The 19,645-nt window shown below is 53.8% G+C and overlaps 1 protein-coding gene across 2 annotated transcripts in view; it reads left to right on the top strand.

Annotated features, from left to right (window-relative positions):
• Positions 1 to 19,645, top strand: part of LOC116951049 (myomesin-1-like) — a 52,817-nt gene that overhangs the window by 29,427 nt on the left and 3,745 nt on the right. For both annotated transcript variants that reach the window (XM_032969404.2, XM_076072077.1), the window contains 16 exons: positions 114 to 220; positions 2,272 to 2,316; positions 3,506 to 3,642; positions 4,255 to 4,399; positions 5,752 to 5,811; positions 6,736 to 6,803; positions 7,617 to 7,730; positions 9,544 to 9,631; positions 9,973 to 10,011; positions 10,790 to 10,895; positions 11,930 to 12,093; positions 12,330 to 12,366; positions 13,586 to 13,608; positions 13,752 to 13,807; positions 14,379 to 14,594; positions 19,059 to 19,173. In XM_032969404.2, coding sequence (XP_032825295.2) covers positions 114 to 220; positions 2,272 to 2,316; positions 3,506 to 3,642; positions 4,255 to 4,399; positions 5,752 to 5,811; positions 6,736 to 6,803; positions 7,617 to 7,730; positions 9,544 to 9,631; positions 9,973 to 10,011; positions 10,790 to 10,895; positions 11,930 to 12,093; positions 12,330 to 12,366; positions 13,586 to 13,608; positions 13,752 to 13,807; positions 14,379 to 14,594; positions 19,059 to 19,173 — 1,520 coding nt within the window. The remainder of the gene's footprint in view (positions 1 to 113; positions 221 to 2,271; positions 2,317 to 3,505; positions 3,643 to 4,254; positions 4,400 to 5,751; positions 5,812 to 6,735; positions 6,804 to 7,616; positions 7,731 to 9,543; positions 9,632 to 9,972; positions 10,012 to 10,789; positions 10,896 to 11,929; positions 12,094 to 12,329; positions 12,367 to 13,585; positions 13,609 to 13,751; positions 13,808 to 14,378; positions 14,595 to 19,058; positions 19,174 to 19,645) is intronic.

Below are 19,645 nucleotides of genomic sequence, written 5' to 3'. Positions count from 1 at the left end.
TCCTTTTGGGAGTGTTCCATCTGCCGGCTTTCATAGACGCTGCTCACTCACAGCGCTTGCCCCAAGAGTCTGTTGAGGCCACACGGGGGATTTTCGTATTTTGTGGCGCACAGAGGCCGGCTGTACTTCACCGACGCGACGGAGGAGGACCTGGGCGTCTACTCGTGCATCGTCACCGACACCGACGGGATCTCCTCCAGCTTCATCCTCGACAAGGACGGTGGGCAAGCACGCGGGCGTGCGCGGGGTGACACGAGCGAGTGAGCATGTGAGTGAGTGTGTGAGTGAGTGTGTTAGTGAGTGAGTGAGCGATTGAGTGAGTGAGCGTGTGAGTGAGCGTGTGAGTGAGTGAGCGAGTGAGTGACTGAGTGAGCGTGTGAGTGAGCGTGTTAGTGAGTGAGTGAGTGAGCGAGTGAGCGTGTGTGTGAGTTGTGAGCGTGTGAGTGAGTGAGCGTGTGAGTGAGTTAGCGTGTGAGCGAGTGAGTGTGTGAGCATGTGAGTGAGTGAGTGTGTTGGTGAGCGAGTGAGCGTGTGAGTGAGTGTGTGAGCGTGTGAGTGAGTGAGTGAGCGAGTGAGCGTGTGAGTGAGTTTCTGAGCGTGTGAGTGAGTGAGCGTGTGAGCGAGTGAGCGTGTGAGCGTGTGAGTGAGTGAGCGAGTAAGCGTGTGAGTGAGTGAGTGAGCGTGTGAGTGAGTGAGCGTGTCAGTGAGTGAGTGAGCGAGCGAGTTAGTGAGCGAGCGTGTGAGTGAGTGAACGTGCGAGTGAGTGTGCGAGCGAGTGAGTGAGAGCGTGTGAGTGAGTGTGTGAGAGAGTGAGTAAGCGTGTAAGCGAGTGAGTGAGTGAGTGAGCGAGTGAGTGAGCATATGAGCGAGTGAGTGAGCGTGTGAGTGAGCGAGTGAGCGTGTGAGCGAGTAAGTGTGTGAGTGAGTGAGCGTGTGAGCGAGTGAGTGTGTGAATGAGCATGTGAGCGAGTGAGTGAGCGAGTAAGTGAGTGGGCAAGCGAGCGAGCGTGTGAGTGAGTGAGCATGTGTGGGGCTACGTGGGCGTGGAAGGCAGCGAGTGAGCAGGGTGACGTGAGCCAAGGGCGGTTTGAGGGATGCGTTATTCATGCTGCAGATCATCATCGTCCACATCATTGTCGTTGTCATTGAGATCACAGACATCATCATCATCTTCATCATTGACAATATCTTTAGCAACATCATCATCATTGATATCATGCACCATGGATCTCCCTTGTTAAATTGCCAGGAAATTGGCTAAAAGGCACTCTCCGTGCAAAAGATAAAATAAACTCAACACTCAATGTCATCATCATCATCATCGTGGCAACCATCAGCATCGCCTTTTAATCCCTTAATCCATCATCATCTATCATCATCTTTGGTCCTGATAACTATTCTGCATGTGTACGGCTAGAGAAGATATTGTTTGCATGTTTTAGCAGCGTCGATAATTCTGCGGTAATTATTTGATTGCGACTGCAAGCAAGAATGTCCGTAGCAAGCTCAGCATTCTGTAGCACGTGCCCCGTTTCACCGTGCCGAGTCTGCAGCGCTGCCGCAGTATCTACATTAAACAGGCAACGTTGTCAACATTTAAGAGATATTTAACGATTTATTATTTTACCAATAAGAGGTAGGATATTTTGGGCAAGGCGTCACTTGTCAGCGAGGTTGTTCTGTCCGTATGAAAAATGTCCAAATTAAAGTGAAATATTTGCTTAAACTCTGATCTAACGCGCATTGATAAAAGAATGTTTGTTGAACCAGCTGAGAACTCACGAGGCCAGGAGGAGAAATTCATTTGCAATCGTGACCTAGCTCACCAGAATAACACAGCACTAACGTAGAATGCAGCCATGAAGGAAATCTAAATTAGAGCAACAACAACCACATTTGCATTGCAGAAGAAATAATACAAAGTGACTGCACAAATATCAATATAGAAATAAACTTCTTCGAATTAACTTTGGCTCAGCCAATTACCGTTAAACTGGTTATAGTACAATTAAGACACAGACACATTATTGCAATAGTATGTAAACAGACAAAGGCTTTGTGTGGTATAGACGTATATACATTGTGTATAGACGTATATACATTGTGTATAGACGTATATACATTGTGTATAGACGTCTATATACATTGTGTATAGCCGTATATACATTGTGTATAGACGTATATACATTGTGTATAGACGTGGTACTTGGTATCCAACTCTCACGTCGCGTGCTTCTCGCCCTAACGCGTCGCGCGCGTTGCCCCCCACAGAGCTGCAGCGCCTGAAAGAGATCAGCCACGAGCGCAAGCAGCCGAGTGAGTCCCGGGTAGCGGAGCGACCGCCGCCACGACCCCCGCCTCGCACCACACGGCCCAGAGGCCGCCCCACCCAGCGCCGTCACGAACGCCGTCGCTCTCGCTTCGTCCAACGCCGACCGGCAGCCCGGGGAGAGCGGTCGTGTCCCCCGGGAACGCTGTGGAGCGAGAGGGGTAGCGGGGGGGAACGAGCTTGTTCCCACCACATCTCGGCCACACCCAGAGCAACTTCGTGCTCGCTTCCTACGTATGGCCCCAAGCCAGCGGTGGAAATTCTACATTTCTGTGACAGGGATCAGCCTGTTCACAGGACACCACTGTAGATTCCCTGCTGTCGTTATGGCAGACTGCTGTGTCTGGAGCTGGCCAACTGAGAACCTCGTCCCTCCCCCTCCTATCGTGTCTGTCTCTCGTCACGCGGTTTATCAAACTGTCTGGAAATTACACTTCCGTGGGTCATGGGCTCCACTTAGAGATGTTAATAATCCTCTCAGCCTCTCGGTGTGGTCACATTTCACTGACCAAACACTCTGACACAGGGCTATTTATAAAGATCAGGGGCTTCTATTTTTACTGCAAAGTCACATCGCAATATATAACACGAGCCAAAGAAAACAATGTGCATGATCTGTCGGGGGGCCGTGACTGAGTGTGGTTGAGTGTGGAGTGTGTGCTTAAGTCTGGTGGAGCTTGGTTGATGGTATTTGAGTAAGGTTAATTGTGTTTCATTTTGGTTGAGCATGTACGAGTGTTGCTATGCGTGGTGAGGTGTGGGTGATTGTGGTTACGCGGTAGATTGTAGCTCACTGTGGCTGAGCATGACACTGCTGAGCGCCCTGGCCGTGGTCGATGGTGGATGGTGGTTGATGGTGTTTGATGGTGGATGATGGTGATGGTGGATGATGGTGGATGACGGTGTGTGATGGTAGTTGGTGGATGAGGGTGGATGATGGTGGATGATGGTGTGTGATGTTAGTTGGTGGATGATGGTGGATGATGGTGTGTGATGTTAGTTGGTGGATGATGGTGTGATGGTAGTTGGTGGATGATGGTGGATGATGGTATGTGATGGTAGTTGGTGGATGATGGTGGATGATGTTGGATGATGGTGGATGATGGTGTGTGATGGTAGTTGGTGGTTGATGACGGTGGTAGATGGTGGTTGAGTGTTGGCGCCGTGTGCCTGCAGCCATCCCGCTGCTCAGCGAGCTGGCCGTGGAGCTCATGGAGAAGGGCCGCGTGCGCTTCTGGCTGCAGGCCGAGCGCCTGGGGCCCGACAGCACCGTGACCGTCGTCTTCAACGACAAGGAGCTGTCCAGCGGGGAGGTGCTGATTCGCCTTCCCCACCACAACCACCACCGGTTCAGTTAGTGTGAACAACTGGGGTGGGCAATTAATTATTATTCAGTTGAACTCCATCCCTGTCCGTTCTTACGCGCGCACAATATGGTGACACCCTCTTATTGTGCCGCTTTGTTTTGGAAATGTGGGCGTCGCCCTTTAACAAGGGGCGACTCGGGGCCGATGATCTCCCTCGTCCAATCACGGGACGCGCTGCCGTCGCTGTCGTGGCCGGCACGCTGGTGGCCCTGGCCGCTTCTCGTGCTTCTGTCCCCACAGTGGCTACGCCACAGTTAGTCGAGCACGGTGGGGTAGAGTGTGGGCACTCAGACCACTTCCAAAGATGTCTGGCCAGCTAGGCCAAGTACCCTCGAGTGGGGATGTCTAGATCTTGCCTCAAATGGAGGCAGATTCTGCCAGCAGTGACGTGAGCGAGCAATTGCAGCGCTGCACCTTTGCCTATTAATCTGAGACCAGCGCCCTGGGGCCACATGGCAAAGCTGCCGACACAAAGTGGAGCTTCCGCGCCTCTCCCTTCCTCGCCCCCCCCCTCTCTGGCTCGCGCCCCCACACCACCACGCCGCGCGGGCGAGGTAGAAGTACGACGTGAAGGTGACGCGCTCGGAGGGCCTGGTGGAGATGTTCATGGAGGAGCTGACGCAGGAGGACGAGGGGACCTACACGGTGCAGATAGAGGACGGCCGAGCGTCGGGGCAGTCCAGCCTGGTGCTCATCGGAGACGGTGACGCTCGCGTGACACTTGTGTGGCACGCATCGCACCGGCACATGCGTGACGGGTGACACCGGCGCACCGTGCCACTCATACCCCGGTCACTCTTGAAAATGAGGCATGAATCCTGGTCCCTCGCGTTCTCACGCGGCTGCACAAATTCAACTTGACGCGCGTTGGCGAGCGCGTCGCGAGCTCGCGCGGCAGCGGCGTCGCGTGCCCGGCACGGGCCCCGGTGCTGGGAATGACCTCGCGCGCCCCTCTCCAACGTCCCCCTCTGGGCAACTCGGTGCCTGGGCCCCTCCGACATGTGGGCCCTGGTGCAGCTGCTCCGCCCGCACGGCCCGCTCGCTAACGCCACTGACCAACCACACGCACGCGTTGGACATCGCGACGTGACAGACGAGACGCGCGCACACGACGCGCGCGCCGCACATGACGTGTGCGGCACCAAAGCAAGGCCGCACGCACTCACAAGGCACGCGTGCACAAGGGTCACACGCGCCATACACATCCAAATACAAACGACATCAGTAACCGCACAGCACATATATAGCACACGTACAAAAGACGAAGATGAAAGATCCCCCGTATAGCTCTTTGGTTCTTTCGGTAAAGTAACGTAGAAATAAATTAAATTAAATCATAATAAAATACGACGTTTCGATTGCAACACAAGCAACCATCATCAGGTACAAATGAATGAGTAAACAAACAGAGTAAACTTGGAAATATAATGCAATACAACACAGAGAGTCGGCCAACACAACAGTCAACACCCCACCTGGTTGATTACGTTCTTCCAAAGATTGCTAAATTTGAGAGAGAGACAAAACATAGACACGGAGACGCAGACAGACACACAAGCAGAGACACACTCACACAGAGACAAACAGAGAGAGAGACACACATAGGCACACCCGTATAGCCTTTAACAGGCTGTTGGAGCAAGTGCTGTTAGCAAACACCTTTGAAAGCGTGGGTAGCCAACACCATGCCCGACCACCTTTGTCTCCCCAATGCTGAGTTGACCTAGGGCAGATCCAGGCCCGGTTCAAATGATCATCACTGGTGTTGAGCGTGAGCGGAAATCGAACTCGGGTTTCTGGTCTCGTAGAACAACACGCTAACCACTACATGACCGCTCCCCATGCACACACAAAATAACTCAAAATAAGTCACCACATGAACACGCACGCACACACCACATACACACACGAGACACATACCACACTCGTAATATAGAAATACAAAGAGACACACATCTCAAAACCAGTCGTATATCACTGCAATATATCAAATAGCAGCATTGCGTGCGGACACACGGTGCTATGAAATAACTCCTCGTCTCTCTCCTCGCCCAGCGTTCGCCAAGCTGCTGAAGGAGGCGGCGTTCCAGAGAGCGGAATATTTCAGGAAACAAGGTTCGTGCGTGCACGGCAGCCAGACAGCCGAGCTGCGCCCCAACGGCTCCCCCCTTCACCTCCCATTCCGCGGGGGGCCCGGGGGCTGCTCCCTCCCTCCCTCCCCTCGCGCCGCGCACCGGATTTCCGAAGCCCGCGGGGAGGACGACCGTCGGTCGCATCAGCCGCTCGTGCTCACCGCTTGAATTAAAACGCGGCTCCCGCCAGCGAGCACGCCGCCTCGTTAGCGCCGTGCGGTGCAGCGCGGGTCGAGCGGCGGTCCGACGCCGGTGATCTTTGCGGTTCGCACGAGCTCCGAGATTTTAATCCAGAGGGATCGATTAATCGAACTCGCGATGACAGGTGACGGACGACACCGTGACATGGCCAGCTCTCATTTTAGAGATTATTTCCAGCAGCAGCAACCTCATGAGACCACGCCCACACGTGAATGGTTGCTTTCGAAATTAAGACTCTTTTCCAGGAGGGTCCTGCATTGGAATGTTTGTGCGGTGATTTTAGAGAGATATTGTCCTTGTTAGTAGTTCAATATGTGAAACATTTATGCCTTTTGTGGCAGAGTTTCGAGGTTCGCACCCCGTGGCCACCCTGGTTAATACTGCGGCTGCATTCACCATAAAATACTCCGTGCCGTCTGCTTCACATTGGACGTTAACGATCCTGTGACACCATACGAAGAAGAGTAGGCCATTGTGTGCCGGCATCATGGTACAAATGTTCCAACTAAAAAATGTACCTGCAACGTATTCGTTTGGGAACACGCAGGGAAACATGGCCCCCTACTACGTGACACAGCATTGCGCTGTAACAGCGACTCGATCGCCACGTGTCCTTGTGATTTGACAACAGCTTCTATTCAGAGCATTTGTTCAGCCCGAGTGAAAAGTCGCGGTCGCGTTTGTGCGTTGTGTTTGACGCTCGCAGGGCCACACTTTGCCGAATACCTGAGATGGGAAGTCACAGACGAATGCAACGTCCTGCTTATCTGCAAGGTAAAGAGCGTCGACATTAACGATGTTTATCATTTGCAATGTTTACCACAGACATGGGAACTGTGACCTTTCTCAATTCGAGATTGCGCCCATCTCTTCACCGCTATATGCAACCTCTCGATCGGCATCCAGCGTTTTGAAACGCGATGTGCACCGCTGGTTTCTCTGCGTGCGCGCAAAATCGCACGACGAGGAACTCCCTTGGCAAGGCGATAGTTCAGCTGATTTCTAGTTCTAAGCAGTCTCTGCGTGATTTAGAAGAAACTCGAATACCTTTTTTTTTCAAAAGTAGTTCACGCACTGCATATAATAGTTAGTCTGTCTATAGCGAGATCACCCCGAATGGCCCCCACCTCCTCAGGTGTGCGAAGCCAAGCAGGTTTGAGCCTGGATAGCGCTTGGATGGGCGATCACCGAGCACAAAAACGTGCTCGTGTGTGTGTGTGCGTTCGTGTGTGGGTGAATGTGTGTGAGTGTTCGTGTGTGTGTGTTCGTGCGTGCGAGCGGTCGTGCGTATAATGGGCGTCAGTGCACACGTGTGTGTGTGTGTGAGTGTCAGTGCACACGTGTGTGTGAGTATCAGTGCACACGTGTGTGTGTGTGTGTGAGTGTCAGTGCACACGTGTGTGTGTGTGTGTGTTAGTATCAGTGCACACGTGTGTGTGTGTGAGTGTCAGTGCACACGTGTGTGTGTGTGTCAGTGCACACGTGTGTGTGTGTGTGTGTGTCAGTGCACACGTGTGTGTGTGTGTGAGTGGACACGTGTGCGTCTGCTCCACACCCGAGTCGTTGTCGTCGACGTGTGATTGACAGGTGGCGAACATCAACAAGATGACGAGCATCGTCTGGTACAAGGACGCGCAGGAGATCATGGTGGACGAGGATCATGACTTTGACCATGGGATCTGCACGCTGCTCATCACGCAGGTGAACCGCAGGGCAGCACAAAGACAAAGATCCCCCGGGTAGCCTTACAGACTTTAGGGGCAAGTGTTATTAGCGTGCACGTGCTAAGGCCGACACGACACTTAGAGCGCGCGGTGTCGCCAGCATCGCACGTGGCCGCCTTTGTCTCACCAGTGCCGATGTTCAGACATCACGAAGCCATCACAGGTTGTCAGCTGATCTTGCCAGACACCCACTAATTGCCCTTCTTCCTCTGCATCCTCCTCCCCAATCCCTTGCCCAAATCTCTCTCTATTCTCTATTCCTCCGTCATGGCCGGGCAGTACAGCGGGTCATGTTTTACTTGTGGGCTAACCCTAATTATTTCTGCACGTGTCGTGGGTTCAGTGCTGTTACTCAAGAGCACCAATATAACATTAACTCAAAAGGTTGTCACTTGATTGAGGGCAGCCCGGTGGTAAATCCTGATGGCCCTTGCCACTGAGGCACGGCCGCGAATCAAACCCATTTGTCAGGGATCGTGATGCAGAACGCACACACACACGTGCGCCACCGCTCCCCACACACACACACACACAAGACAAAGATCTCCCGTATAGCCTTAAGATACTGTAGGAGCAAGTGGTGTTAGCGAGTACCTTTGAAGGCCGGCATGGCAGACGAGGGGGTAACCAACACCACGCCCGGCCGCCTTTGTGTCCCCAGAGGCGATGTTTACACACCGCACCAGGTTCTCATTTGAGGCTGAGTCGACCTAAGAGAAACCCAGGACCGATTGAAATAATAATCACTTGGTGTTGGCCGTGAGCTGGAATCAAACTCGAGTCGCCGGGATCATAGCGCAGCGCAGCACTAGCCGCTACACTACCGCTCCTCCCCACACACACAGACAAAGACACACACACACACACTTTCTTGGTCAGTCAGTCCCTTGCGATTGTACAGAGCCAAGGTAGGGAACTCACATCCTGTGGTTGTGTTAGATACAGCTCACGGCTACGGGAGGGCTATATACACGGCCTGCAAACGACAGTCATCCTTCACTCGAGCACCTCAGCTGGAGGGGAATAGTTTTGACTTTGGGAACAGTGTTTTTTACCATCTTAAGTTATAAAAAATATTCTTTTACACATCCCATCAGCCGCACGACCTTCTGGGAGTGTTATTTTTTCAGCACCATTATTTTAACACGTAGGCTTTCGCGACCAATATTATTCATAATAAAGGTTTTGGGTTAGATCGCGTCATTTATAAATGTGTCGTAACCCTCCACCACCAGACACGGCCAATCAACAAAAAAGTGTCACGTTGACAAAAGACAATTAGTTAACTACTTTAGCCCACCGGTGTGTTGAAGAGTGAATCCACAACATTTACAGTTTGAATACGACGTCTCGCTGGTAATTACATCCAGGATCATCGGGCGAATTGCCCGATGATCAACACACCGGTGGGCTAAAGTAGTTAACTAATTGTCTTTTGTCAACGTGACACTTTTTTTGCTGATTGGCCGTGTCGGGTGGTGGAGGGTTACGACACATTTATAAATAACGCGATCTAACCCAAAAACCTTTATTATGGACCATTATTTTATTATAAGCAAACTCTGGAGCGGTTCCGACATTCGGTGGCTCATCATCAGAGTCAGGCTTTGTTAAACCAACGCTGGCGGGGACTCTTGCAGTGCGCAAAGTGCCGAGGCTCTCCGGCCCTCGACAAGGAGGCGTTTTCCGCCCCTGGTACGGAGACTCCGTAACGGCACAGACAGCCGGCCGGCTCCTCTATCGGGCACGAGACGGATGTGACTCGGCATTGTGACGTGTCGCCCGTGCAGGTGACCAAGAGGGATGCAGGGGTCTACGAAGTGCGCTTGAAGGATGACCGAGGGAAGGACATCAGCATTCTGAGACTCATAGACGATGGTTTGTTTTCTCTCTCTCTCACTCACTCCCCTCATCCGACCCTATTTGGAAACCAAGCTGACCTGTTATGCGCTGCTATAAATAGAAGACGCTGGGTCGCGGCTGTTTTGTTTGAGCAAATCCCGTTTTTAAATCAGGCGCTCCCACGATGTACGTATTGTATGTTGAACGTCTTTCGCACCGTACGTAATAATCTGAGGTACGGGGGAAGGACAACATTCTAGACAATGGGAGCTCGCACACGTGCTGGTGAAACGCGGCGCGATGAGAGGAACGCGGAGAGAATGACGATCGGGATCCGTGTCCTCTTCCCTTCCTTCTGTCTGTCTGTACGTGGACAGCTTACGATGCGATGATGCAAGAGGTGTGCAGGATTAGTGGTGAGTAATACGCTGCCGGCCTGAACGCAATTCCGACTTGAAAACTGTTTCATGAAGGCATGATATGGCAAACAGAGAACCGCTATCAACCATCATCTTCTATGCACAGCCCATGATGCCAGTGATAATGATTGAATGAGATCTGCATTTTGTTTATTGGCAATAACGAATTATTTCATCTTTTGCCGATGACTAGACCTAACACACTTGAAATCAAAAGCATCAGTGATTGTCTGTTCAAACGAGCACTGAGGCTGTGCTCATCTTCTATTTCCTGCCCTGATCCATTGGTGGAAATTCCACATTCCTATGGTGGGGGCGATTCTATCCATAGGACAACCACTGTTGACTTCCCCAGAAGTGACCCCGGAGTGACAACGGGCCGAGTCAGCCCCTGAGCAGAGTTTGACCTCGCGACCTTCCGATTGCGAGCCGCTCACGCTGCCTGGCCCCATTACAATTGGCCCAAACATTCCCCTGATGTCGTGAAACTTCGTTGCTATAACTTTTTTTTTAAAAAGACACAAACCAGGCGGTGTTTTATTGTTCGTGATGGGTCATTTGTCGCTGGCCAGACAGCCATCGATTCTTTGTATATATGAGCAGTAACCGATTACCCTAGCTGATGACCCTTGCTGATGACCCTTGCCGATGACCCGAGCCGATGACCCAAGCCAATGACCCTTGCCAATGACCCATGACGCTAGCCGATGACCCTATCCGACGATGTCCGGTGGCGGTGGTAGCACTGAGCGTGTCGTGTCGGGGTGCCCCCCAGCCGAGTCGGCGTCCGAGCTGAAGCTGCAGGCCACGGCCGAGGGCATCAAACTCTACTCGGTGCTCAAGTACTGTCCCGAGGAGCTCAAGTTCTGCTGGTACCAGAGGTGAGCGTCCCCCGCGTGCTTCCACCCCCAGCTACAGCGCTGACTCCGGGGGGAGCGCGAATCCACGCCGGCTTTTGCACGCAACCGGTTTCGCCGTCCCACGTGGTATCTCCGCTGCGTTCTCGGGTTGCACCTCCGCGCGTCATCCGGCGCGATGTCAGACGATTCGCTCCACGTGCCTGGAGCCTTGTTCGGGGACTGAATTCCGTGCACTTGGAGGCGAGGCGGCAGCTCGGGGCAGGGGGCGCGGGGCGTCCGCACTGCCCAGGGGCGCCCCCTGCTGGGCCACCGCCACTCGAGCGCCACGCCCCCCCCTCTCCCCCCCTTGCAGCCCCCCCCCCCCTTACAGCCCCCCCCCCCGCCCTTGCAGCCCCCCTCACTGCACTATAAACGAAACTGTTTTTATTTGACTAGGCAAGGACCCACTAAGCTATGTAGCTCGTTTTTAGAAGCGACCTCGCCATCACAAATGAAAGCTCAACGAAGCGGTTTATTAGAGTCTGCTGTCCTCCCCCGTGCCACCGATTAGCACTGTTGGTTACGTAAGTTGCAAAAGAAGTTCAACATACATTGATACATCATGTGCAAATTAACAGCAGCCAAATACTCTAAACGCATGTTTTCTAAATGTCGATCCGAATCAACCGTCCAGTGCTGTCGCACGGCTACAGCACCCAAACATCGGCTTGTAACGTTTGTTGCTGTTCCAAAATTCAGCGTCACACCGCTGCAACGCGCCAATACTCACTGAAAAGTGACGTCTTCCTTCAGCGCTGCTCCACGACACAGAGTGGTGCACCGCTTTCTGCAAGAGGCCCGAGGGGGCCGCTGTAGCCTCGCGACGACGCGAATCGCGACGGAACGGGTTGGATTAGGGGAGAGGGAGCAACGATAAATATCTCTCGCGAAGAAGCCCCCGGCACGTGGTCTTAAACGTTGGACATCGCCCCGAACGACACGCGGCACGAGCCGAGAACGCTTCCTCGAGCCGCGCGCCGACCGTCGCGTTCGCGGGACCGCTGTGCCGCACGCAGAGACACGAAGCTGGCGTCGACGGACAAGACGCGCAGCGGCGTGGTGAGCGACCAGCTCTACGTGCAGATCTACGAGCCGACCGACAAGGACAAGGGCAAGTACACGATGGAGCTGTTCGACGGCAAGGGCACGCACAAGCGCACCGTGGACGTGGCCGGGCAAGGTGAGTCGCCTCGTGTCCCACCGAGACCTCGTGGCTCGTCGCTCCACAGCCCCAGCCTCAACGAGAAGAGCCTCTCGGCTTCTTGCCTCTCACTCCGAACCCCGCGCGTGCCCTCGGCAACTGTTTTGCACTGCGACACGCGTCGTGGTTACCCCCCCGACTTGTGTGGCCACCTGCACGGTGACCCTCGCCGTGTAGCCCGCACGGTGTAACGCGTGCCTCGTGTCTGTCCGCAGCGTTCGACGACGCCTACGCCGAGTTCCTGAGGCTGAAGTAAGTCGCGGCGCCACGGATTCGCGATGGGCTGCGCGCGATACCCCCCCCCTCCCCCCCCCCCCCGTGGTGGCCACGCGGGGCCACCGTCGCCTGTTCCCCAGCCCTCTGTAGAGCATCGGTGCCGTGCACTGCACGCAACGCGGCCTGCCTCAGAGCAGCAAAGCAGAGCGTGTTTGCTCTCGATATGATCGACGTGCATCTACGCGGACAGCGCGTTCGACGAGCCACTGCCGGGTGACAGCCTCCCCATGGCGTCCAGGTAGTGGGGGTGATTTGACCATACTTCACCAGCCCTGGCCAGTGCGGTGGGGAGGGTGCAGAACAACAGTGGGATGTTGCTGCACTACACTCTCGTGCCCACACCGCATACTGCACAGGTCCCGCACGTCCAAGCGACACGCGGCTCAAACCACAGCGAAATCGAACAGCGACACAGAGGTGTGCGGCATTGCATGTACAGAAGCTCTCGGCCTTGTCCAGACCACCCGCTCAACAAGAACTGAACGCGGGGCCATTTCGCCATCTCGACCACCGACTCTACGGGTTGAGAACAACAGGCAGCAGTGGGGCCAAGTCGGGGACCCCCACACGCGTCGAGGGCTCGCAACGTCACCCTGTGGGGGGACCCACGGGCCACCGTGAAGGGAACAAATTATTACAATAATACAATAATTACAATAATAATTACAATAATATAAGAATTACAATAATACAATAATAATTACATTGATACAATAATAATTACAATAATACAATAATAATTACAAAGATAAAATAATAATTACAATACTACAATCATAATTACAATACTGCAAGTGTCGTGTGTGTGTGTCGTGTGTGTGTCGTGTGTATGTGTGTGTCGTGTGTGTTTTCGTGTGTGTGTCATGTGTGTGTCGTGTGTGTCGTGTGTGTATGTCGTGTGTGTGTATGTCGTGTGTGTGTGTTGTGTGTGTGTATGTCGTGTGTGTGTGTCGTGTGTGTGTGTCGCGTGTGTGTCGTGTGTGCCGTGTTGTGTGTGTGTTTCGTGTGTGCCGTGTCGTGTGTGTGTGTGTGGTGTGTGTGTCGTGTATGTCGTGTGTGTGTGGTGTGTGTGTCGTGTGTGTCGTGTGTGTGTGTGGTGTGTGTGGTGTGTGTGTCGTGTGTGTCGTGTGTGTGCAATGCATTTGTGAACATTGCGGTTGTGTGACATTATTCTTTCTCTTGCTGTTTCTCACAGAGCGGCTGCTATCGCAGAGAAGAGTACGTATCCAAGAGATGCCGCTCACAAACTAAAACAACACTTTGCCTTCTCTTTTCATCACAGCGCACACGAGCAACGCCAAGCGCTTTATTCGCTGAGAGTTGCACGGCTTAAACATTCACGGCGCGTTCCTCCCATACAGACCGCGCCAGGGTGGTTGGTGGGCTGCCAGACGTGGTGACGATCCAGGAGGGAAAGGTGGGACCTCTACTTTCTCATAATCATCATGAGCTTGCTCATTAATATTGATTTGAAGCTTTCGTGACTGCAGGAATCCATACTCTTTGGTTCTTTCGATAAAGTCACGTAGATATAAAATAAGACTATTGTGTCTGCCTCAGCAGCAGACCACGCTTTCTCACCTGATGACGGACGCTTGTGTTGCGCCCGAAACGTCGTGATTTATTTTATACCTACGTGACTTCACCGAAAGAACCAAAGAGTATAGCTTGCTCATTCATTCCCAGCGTTGACAGGGTCGCACCGGGCAATATACGTCGAGTAACACGGCGCGCGTGCGAGTGAGTCTGCGTGCAACTCGACGAGTGTATCGTCGTCCTGCGCTCGCTCGCTCGCTCGCACGTCGAGGCGTCACCGTGCGCACACCGCGAACTTCGCTGCGAACCCGGCGACCCGAGCCCGAGTCGCACTCCGCGGTGGCAAATCTGCGGACCGGTTGAGGCTGGGCCTCCTCTAGGTCGACTCGGCCTTTAAACGAGCGCCCGGCGCGGGCGCCTCCCCGTCGCGTTTGCTCCCCCGCCCTCCGCAGACCCTCAACCTGACGTGCGACCTATGGGGCGAGCCCACGCCCGAGGTCGCGTGGCTGCGCAACGACCGCGAGCTGCACAGCGACGAGCACTTCGTCACCAAGTTCGAGTCGGGCCGCTACGCCAGCTTCACCATCAACGGCGTGAGCACGGCCGACTCGGGCAAGTACAGCGTCTACGTGAAGAACAAGTACGGCGCCGAGAACGGCGACTTCACCGTGAGTGTCTACCGGCCCGAGGACGCGGAGGGCGACGAGGGCGGTCCCGCCGCGCTGGTCGCCGCCGCCACCAAGGAGGCCAAGAAGGCCGCCAGGAGGCAGTGACGGCGCTCGCCGCGTCGCTTTGTCGACGGCGGCTGAACGCGCGCGGTCGTCACGGGCGGCAGCCCCCCCCCGCCCCCCCCCCACGGCCCCCACCGCGTGCCACCCTTCACTCGCTCGCCGCTCGCTGGCAGTGCACGCTTCACCTCGGTCTGGGACGCCGCTCCACCTCGACTGTGCTGACTTGGCGATAGGGCGTTGTGATGTTCGTCGACCTGTCCCTGGGGTTAGAGGACTGCAGGGTACAATAACGTAGGGTCATTGCTGGTGAGGCGTGCCTTGCACCGTCGCCCCACCACGGGGCCAGCCACACTCACAGCATGCACCACACCCACAGCATGCACCACACCCACAGCATGCACCACACCCACAGCATGCACCACACCCACAGCATGCACCACACTCACAGCATGCACCACACCCACAGCATGCACCACACCCACAGCATGCACCACACTCACAGCATGCACCACACTCACAGCATGCACCACTCCCACCCAAAGACACAATTATGGCCCTTTCACTGTCTGCACCGTTGGCAGTTTTCACCTTTGGAGTGTTTAATATTGCTTAAGACTGAAAAATGGACGGCACGACTAGTGGAGGTGTTGGCGTTGAGAATGTGTCCGGGAAGGGATGAGGGAGGAATGAGGGAGGCATGAGTGAAGAGGAAGGGATGAGGAAGGGTTGTCGGTCACGGAGAGAGAAGGCCAGAGAGGAGACCCGTGTGAGGCTGGGTGCGAGGCTTGTGACGGCCCCTGCAAGTGATATTGTTTGTGATGGGAGTAATTCTTATACATTTTTAAAAGATTGGAGTTTACTTTGTGATTAAATGGTGGGTACATTTTAGTGAAGATCCACGACTACCCGCAGGATATTTTAAAACCAAACAAATGCGTACACACGCGCTGTTAGCATTGCAATAAGTGCATCTGAAATGAGACCAGACACCATGCAAGGGTAATAGTCAAACGGCAAGTCTGCGCATTGGACAACATTCACATTTGCCAGTGGGCCACAGTCATTAGTCGATATTCAACATGCATATCCATAGGATAACCACTACCCACTTCGCGCAAAGTAGTACCCATTGTATCGATTCTGGAGAGATGATGGTTGGCCTAAGGAAGCTAAGGCCGCGGTAACAATCTGGCCTTTTCCCATGGGTAGATGCTGCATGCAATGTCACGATGCGAACTGTCCTTGGCATACGATAACTACCGTGATCTTGTCCAAAAAACGATTCTAGAGAGGACAGATTCACATAAAGAGCACCGTGCATCTAATCACGACCGAACTCTACATTGAGGTCCCACAGACCCAGTACGTACGACCGGAGTGTGTTTGTCAATTCCTCAGTCTCGACGAGCCGTGTATGAAAACAGTCTACAGTGTTCCGATAACTCTTGCCACCGATGTAGCGTGTGCCCTCTGCCTTGACGCCGGTAATAAACACATCACAAACTAACCCCCACGCTATCCTCACTCGCGCCTCGTCTTTGCACGCCACTCCCAGCGGCCCACAGCTCACAGCGCCGTCTGCAAGCTACCAAACGTCGGGAGGGCTCGAAGCGCTCAGCTGCCAGCCGCTCCCTGTCTCTTATTAGCTCCGCCCAGTTGTGCATGACCACACCCGATTCAAGAGCCGAATGGCTCACAGGGCTATACCAAATAAATAAACTATGAAACTATGAACTATGAACTACTAGCCCGCACACACACACTCAGTGAGAGGCCTTCGTGAGTGGCCACACACTCAGTGAGAGGCCTTCGTGAGTGGTCACACACTCAGTGAGAGGCCTTCGTGAGTAGCCACACACTCAGTGAGAGGCCTTCGTGAGTAGCCACACACTCAGTGAGAGGTCTTCGTGAGTGGCCACACACTCAGTGAGAGGCCTTCGTGAGTGGTCACACAATCAGTGGGTGGCCTCCGTGAGTGGCCACAGACACTCAGTGAGAGGCCTTCGTGAGTGGCCACACACTCAGTGAGTGTCCTTCGTGAGTGGCCACACACACACACAGTGAGAGGTCTCCGTGTGTGGCCACACACTCAGTGAGTGGCCTCCGTGAGTGGCCACACACTCAGTGAGTGGCCTCCGTGAGTGGCCGCACACTTAATGAGTGGCCACACACTCAGTGAGTGGCCTCCGTGAGTGGCCACACACTTAGTGAGTGGCCTCCTTGAGTGGCGACACAGTGAGTGGCCTCCGGCTCTTCATCACGTTGGCCCAACCAACTTCTCAGATGGCCCCACCTTTTGTGGCCAGTTTCGCGGGTCGAGAATGAGACCAGAAAGTTTTTCTAACCGCAACAGAATGCTGAATGTGGCGAATGCTTTACAGGGACACAGTCTCAATGCCCCCACTGCGACCTTCCCAGCCACAGCCAGTCCGTTTGGTAGCTGGACAACTCTCGCGTCCCACCGCCGTTAAACCGGTGGTGACCCAAGGGTCACTGCTGCATTAACAGACGGGCGGACGTTCGAGGGGTCTCAGATTCATTCAGACACACGCGCGCGCACTCTCTACGCCGGGCTACCACGGTGTGTGTGTGTGGTGTGCGAGACTCGAACGATCGGCACGCGTCTCGATTTCACCCCCGCACCACGAAGCGCGTGCCACCCACAAAGCACGCGCACCGCTGCTAACACCACCGCCTCGCCGGGCCGCGAGGCGTCCCCGCCTGCATGGAGCACTGCGGGCGCGGGGGAGGAGGAAGAGGATGTCCCTAGGCACCTAAGCGTCACTGCCACTGTCAGCAGGCTCGCGTGAGTAGTCGCTGTTTGATCCTTCACACACCCGGCGAGGTTGATCACCGTCACTCCGAGATGCGTTGCGTATTCCACAGCTACTAATTGAACGCACCCTGCACGCAGCACCATTTGCATCAGCAATGTAATAATTGTATGTTGAGACCAGAAATTTATTCCATTGTCCTACCTGCAACAAAAAAAACTGCCGAGTGCACAGGAGAGTGAAATTATCTCTTTGTTGGCAGCCCTGATGCCCTGAGCCAATGGTGGAAATTACACGTTCCTACGATCCCACACAAACTCATGCATTGTTGTGGAGCATTGCGCGTAAAATCAAATATAAGCATAACTCTGGTTTGCGTGTCCACGTTTACATAAAATGTACTTATAATCCATCAGCCCATTGGCTTTGCTGGCCAATATTTTGAAGCAGAATTTGTTATGAAGCGAGAACACGTGTTTGCAACGTTCTGTGGTCTCATCAGCAGCCCGATTGATATACACATTCTGCTGGGTGTCCAGCTATTATTTGCGAGGGCACTCTATCTAAACTATTGGGCCCTACTCTTTGGTTCTATTGGGTAAAGTCACGTAGGTGAAAATAAAATAACAAAAAATCACGACGTTTCGGCCACAACACAAGCGGCCTTCATTAGGTGAAGGGACGAGACTGTCTGGAGGACAGCGCTTGAGTGGGAGAAGCCACGCTTAGATCACGACCTTTAAGCTGTGTTATTTTATTTTCACCTACGTGACTTTACCCAATAGAACCAAAGAGTATGGATCCTAGCAGTCACGAAAGCTTTAAATCTAGTATTGGGCCCTATTCAACGAACAATCAGTATTGTATTTATTAAAGTAGACACCCTTTGAACCCGGATAATCCGTGGCCCAAAGCGCAGTTTTTGACGCAACTGCAGTGGCTTGCAGTGCTCAATTTGTCGGACAGAGGGCAGCACCACACCACAGCGCCTTTCAGGGCCATCATGTCTGCAGCCAACGCAACTGCCTGTGATTGCCACTGGAGGGTGTGAATGGTTCCGTGATTGGTTTGATCGGCTGTGATGCCAAAGATGTTCAAGTATACGGGACTAATTGCAAATCACAGCGGGTTGCTATTACTCAATTTGCCGTGTGTGATCAGCCCTCCGTTACGATCACTTTAATTTAGATATTGTAAACGTTCCTAACGAGTAAAACAACAGGTGCTCGACTTGCTCAGGCAAGATATTGCTGTGGGAATTGACACTGAGAACCTGGGTTCGAATGCGGGTATCAGATGCCTGTGATTATGTCAGGTTTTCAGGTTTAGCGAGCTGATTTGTTCAGCGCGGTCACCAATGATTGCACACAATACGGAGAGACAACGTTCATCATGCATGGTCGATTCAATTGTGAGGGGGAATGGGGTGATCGTGGCGTAGTAGTTAGAGGACTGCGCCATGAACCTGGGCCACCCGAAATCGATTGCCAGCCATGGCTAAAACATTAACTTTCTGAGCATTACGTTAACTCTGACACCTCGATTAATCAGTTAATATGAGACCGGATCCCTCGTATCAAAGTAATCCGACACTGTCGACTGCCATGTGGTGTCCCGCGTGGTCGAGGTGGTGGTGGCTCGGGCCGTGGGTGAAATCCGCATGGCCATGTGCGTCTCGGAGGTGTCTCATCCGGCCCCGGGGCCACAGCCGGAGGAGCCGGAGACTCGACCCAAGTACCAAGGTGACGACGCCACTCACGGAGGCCCCGTGACAACGTCGATGTGCGACACTGTGATGTGCTGCTCTGCTGCGTTGTGATGGACGTCTGCCTTTGCAGTGCAATCAGACCACGGTCATGCACGCGGCCGTGCACGCGGTCATGCGGCCGTGCGAGCGTGCACAGGCGCCACATGCGGGATGCGGGCGGCCTTGCGATGTTTCCACAGACTTGCAGTCTTGCAAGGAACCAATCGGAAGAGAACGGTGGTGCAGGCGTTAATGCACTGCGCTACGAACCCGGTGACCTGAGTTCGATTCCACGACCACGGCTAACATCAGTGGCGATTGATGTCTGAACTGGCCCTTGCATTCGCCCCACCGCCCTGACCCCTTAACCATCCTGCACGAACCAGCATGGGGAAGTATGGTTGAACACCCCCATGATTGACCCCGCATGAGGAAGCCATACAGAATGGATTGACAAAACGGCCGTC

This window comes from Petromyzon marinus, chromosome 3 (genome assembly GCF_048934315.1).
Source record: "Petromyzon marinus isolate PM22_M1 ecotype Great Lakes invasive population chromosome 3, UKy_Petmar_22M1.pri1.0, whole genome shotgun sequence".
Taxonomy (NCBI): domain Eukaryota; kingdom Metazoa; phylum Chordata; class Hyperoartia; order Petromyzontiformes; family Petromyzontidae; genus Petromyzon; species Petromyzon marinus.
The sequence above is the reverse complement of the archived record's forward strand: the minus strand, read 5'-3'. Positions and strand labels throughout refer to the sequence as shown.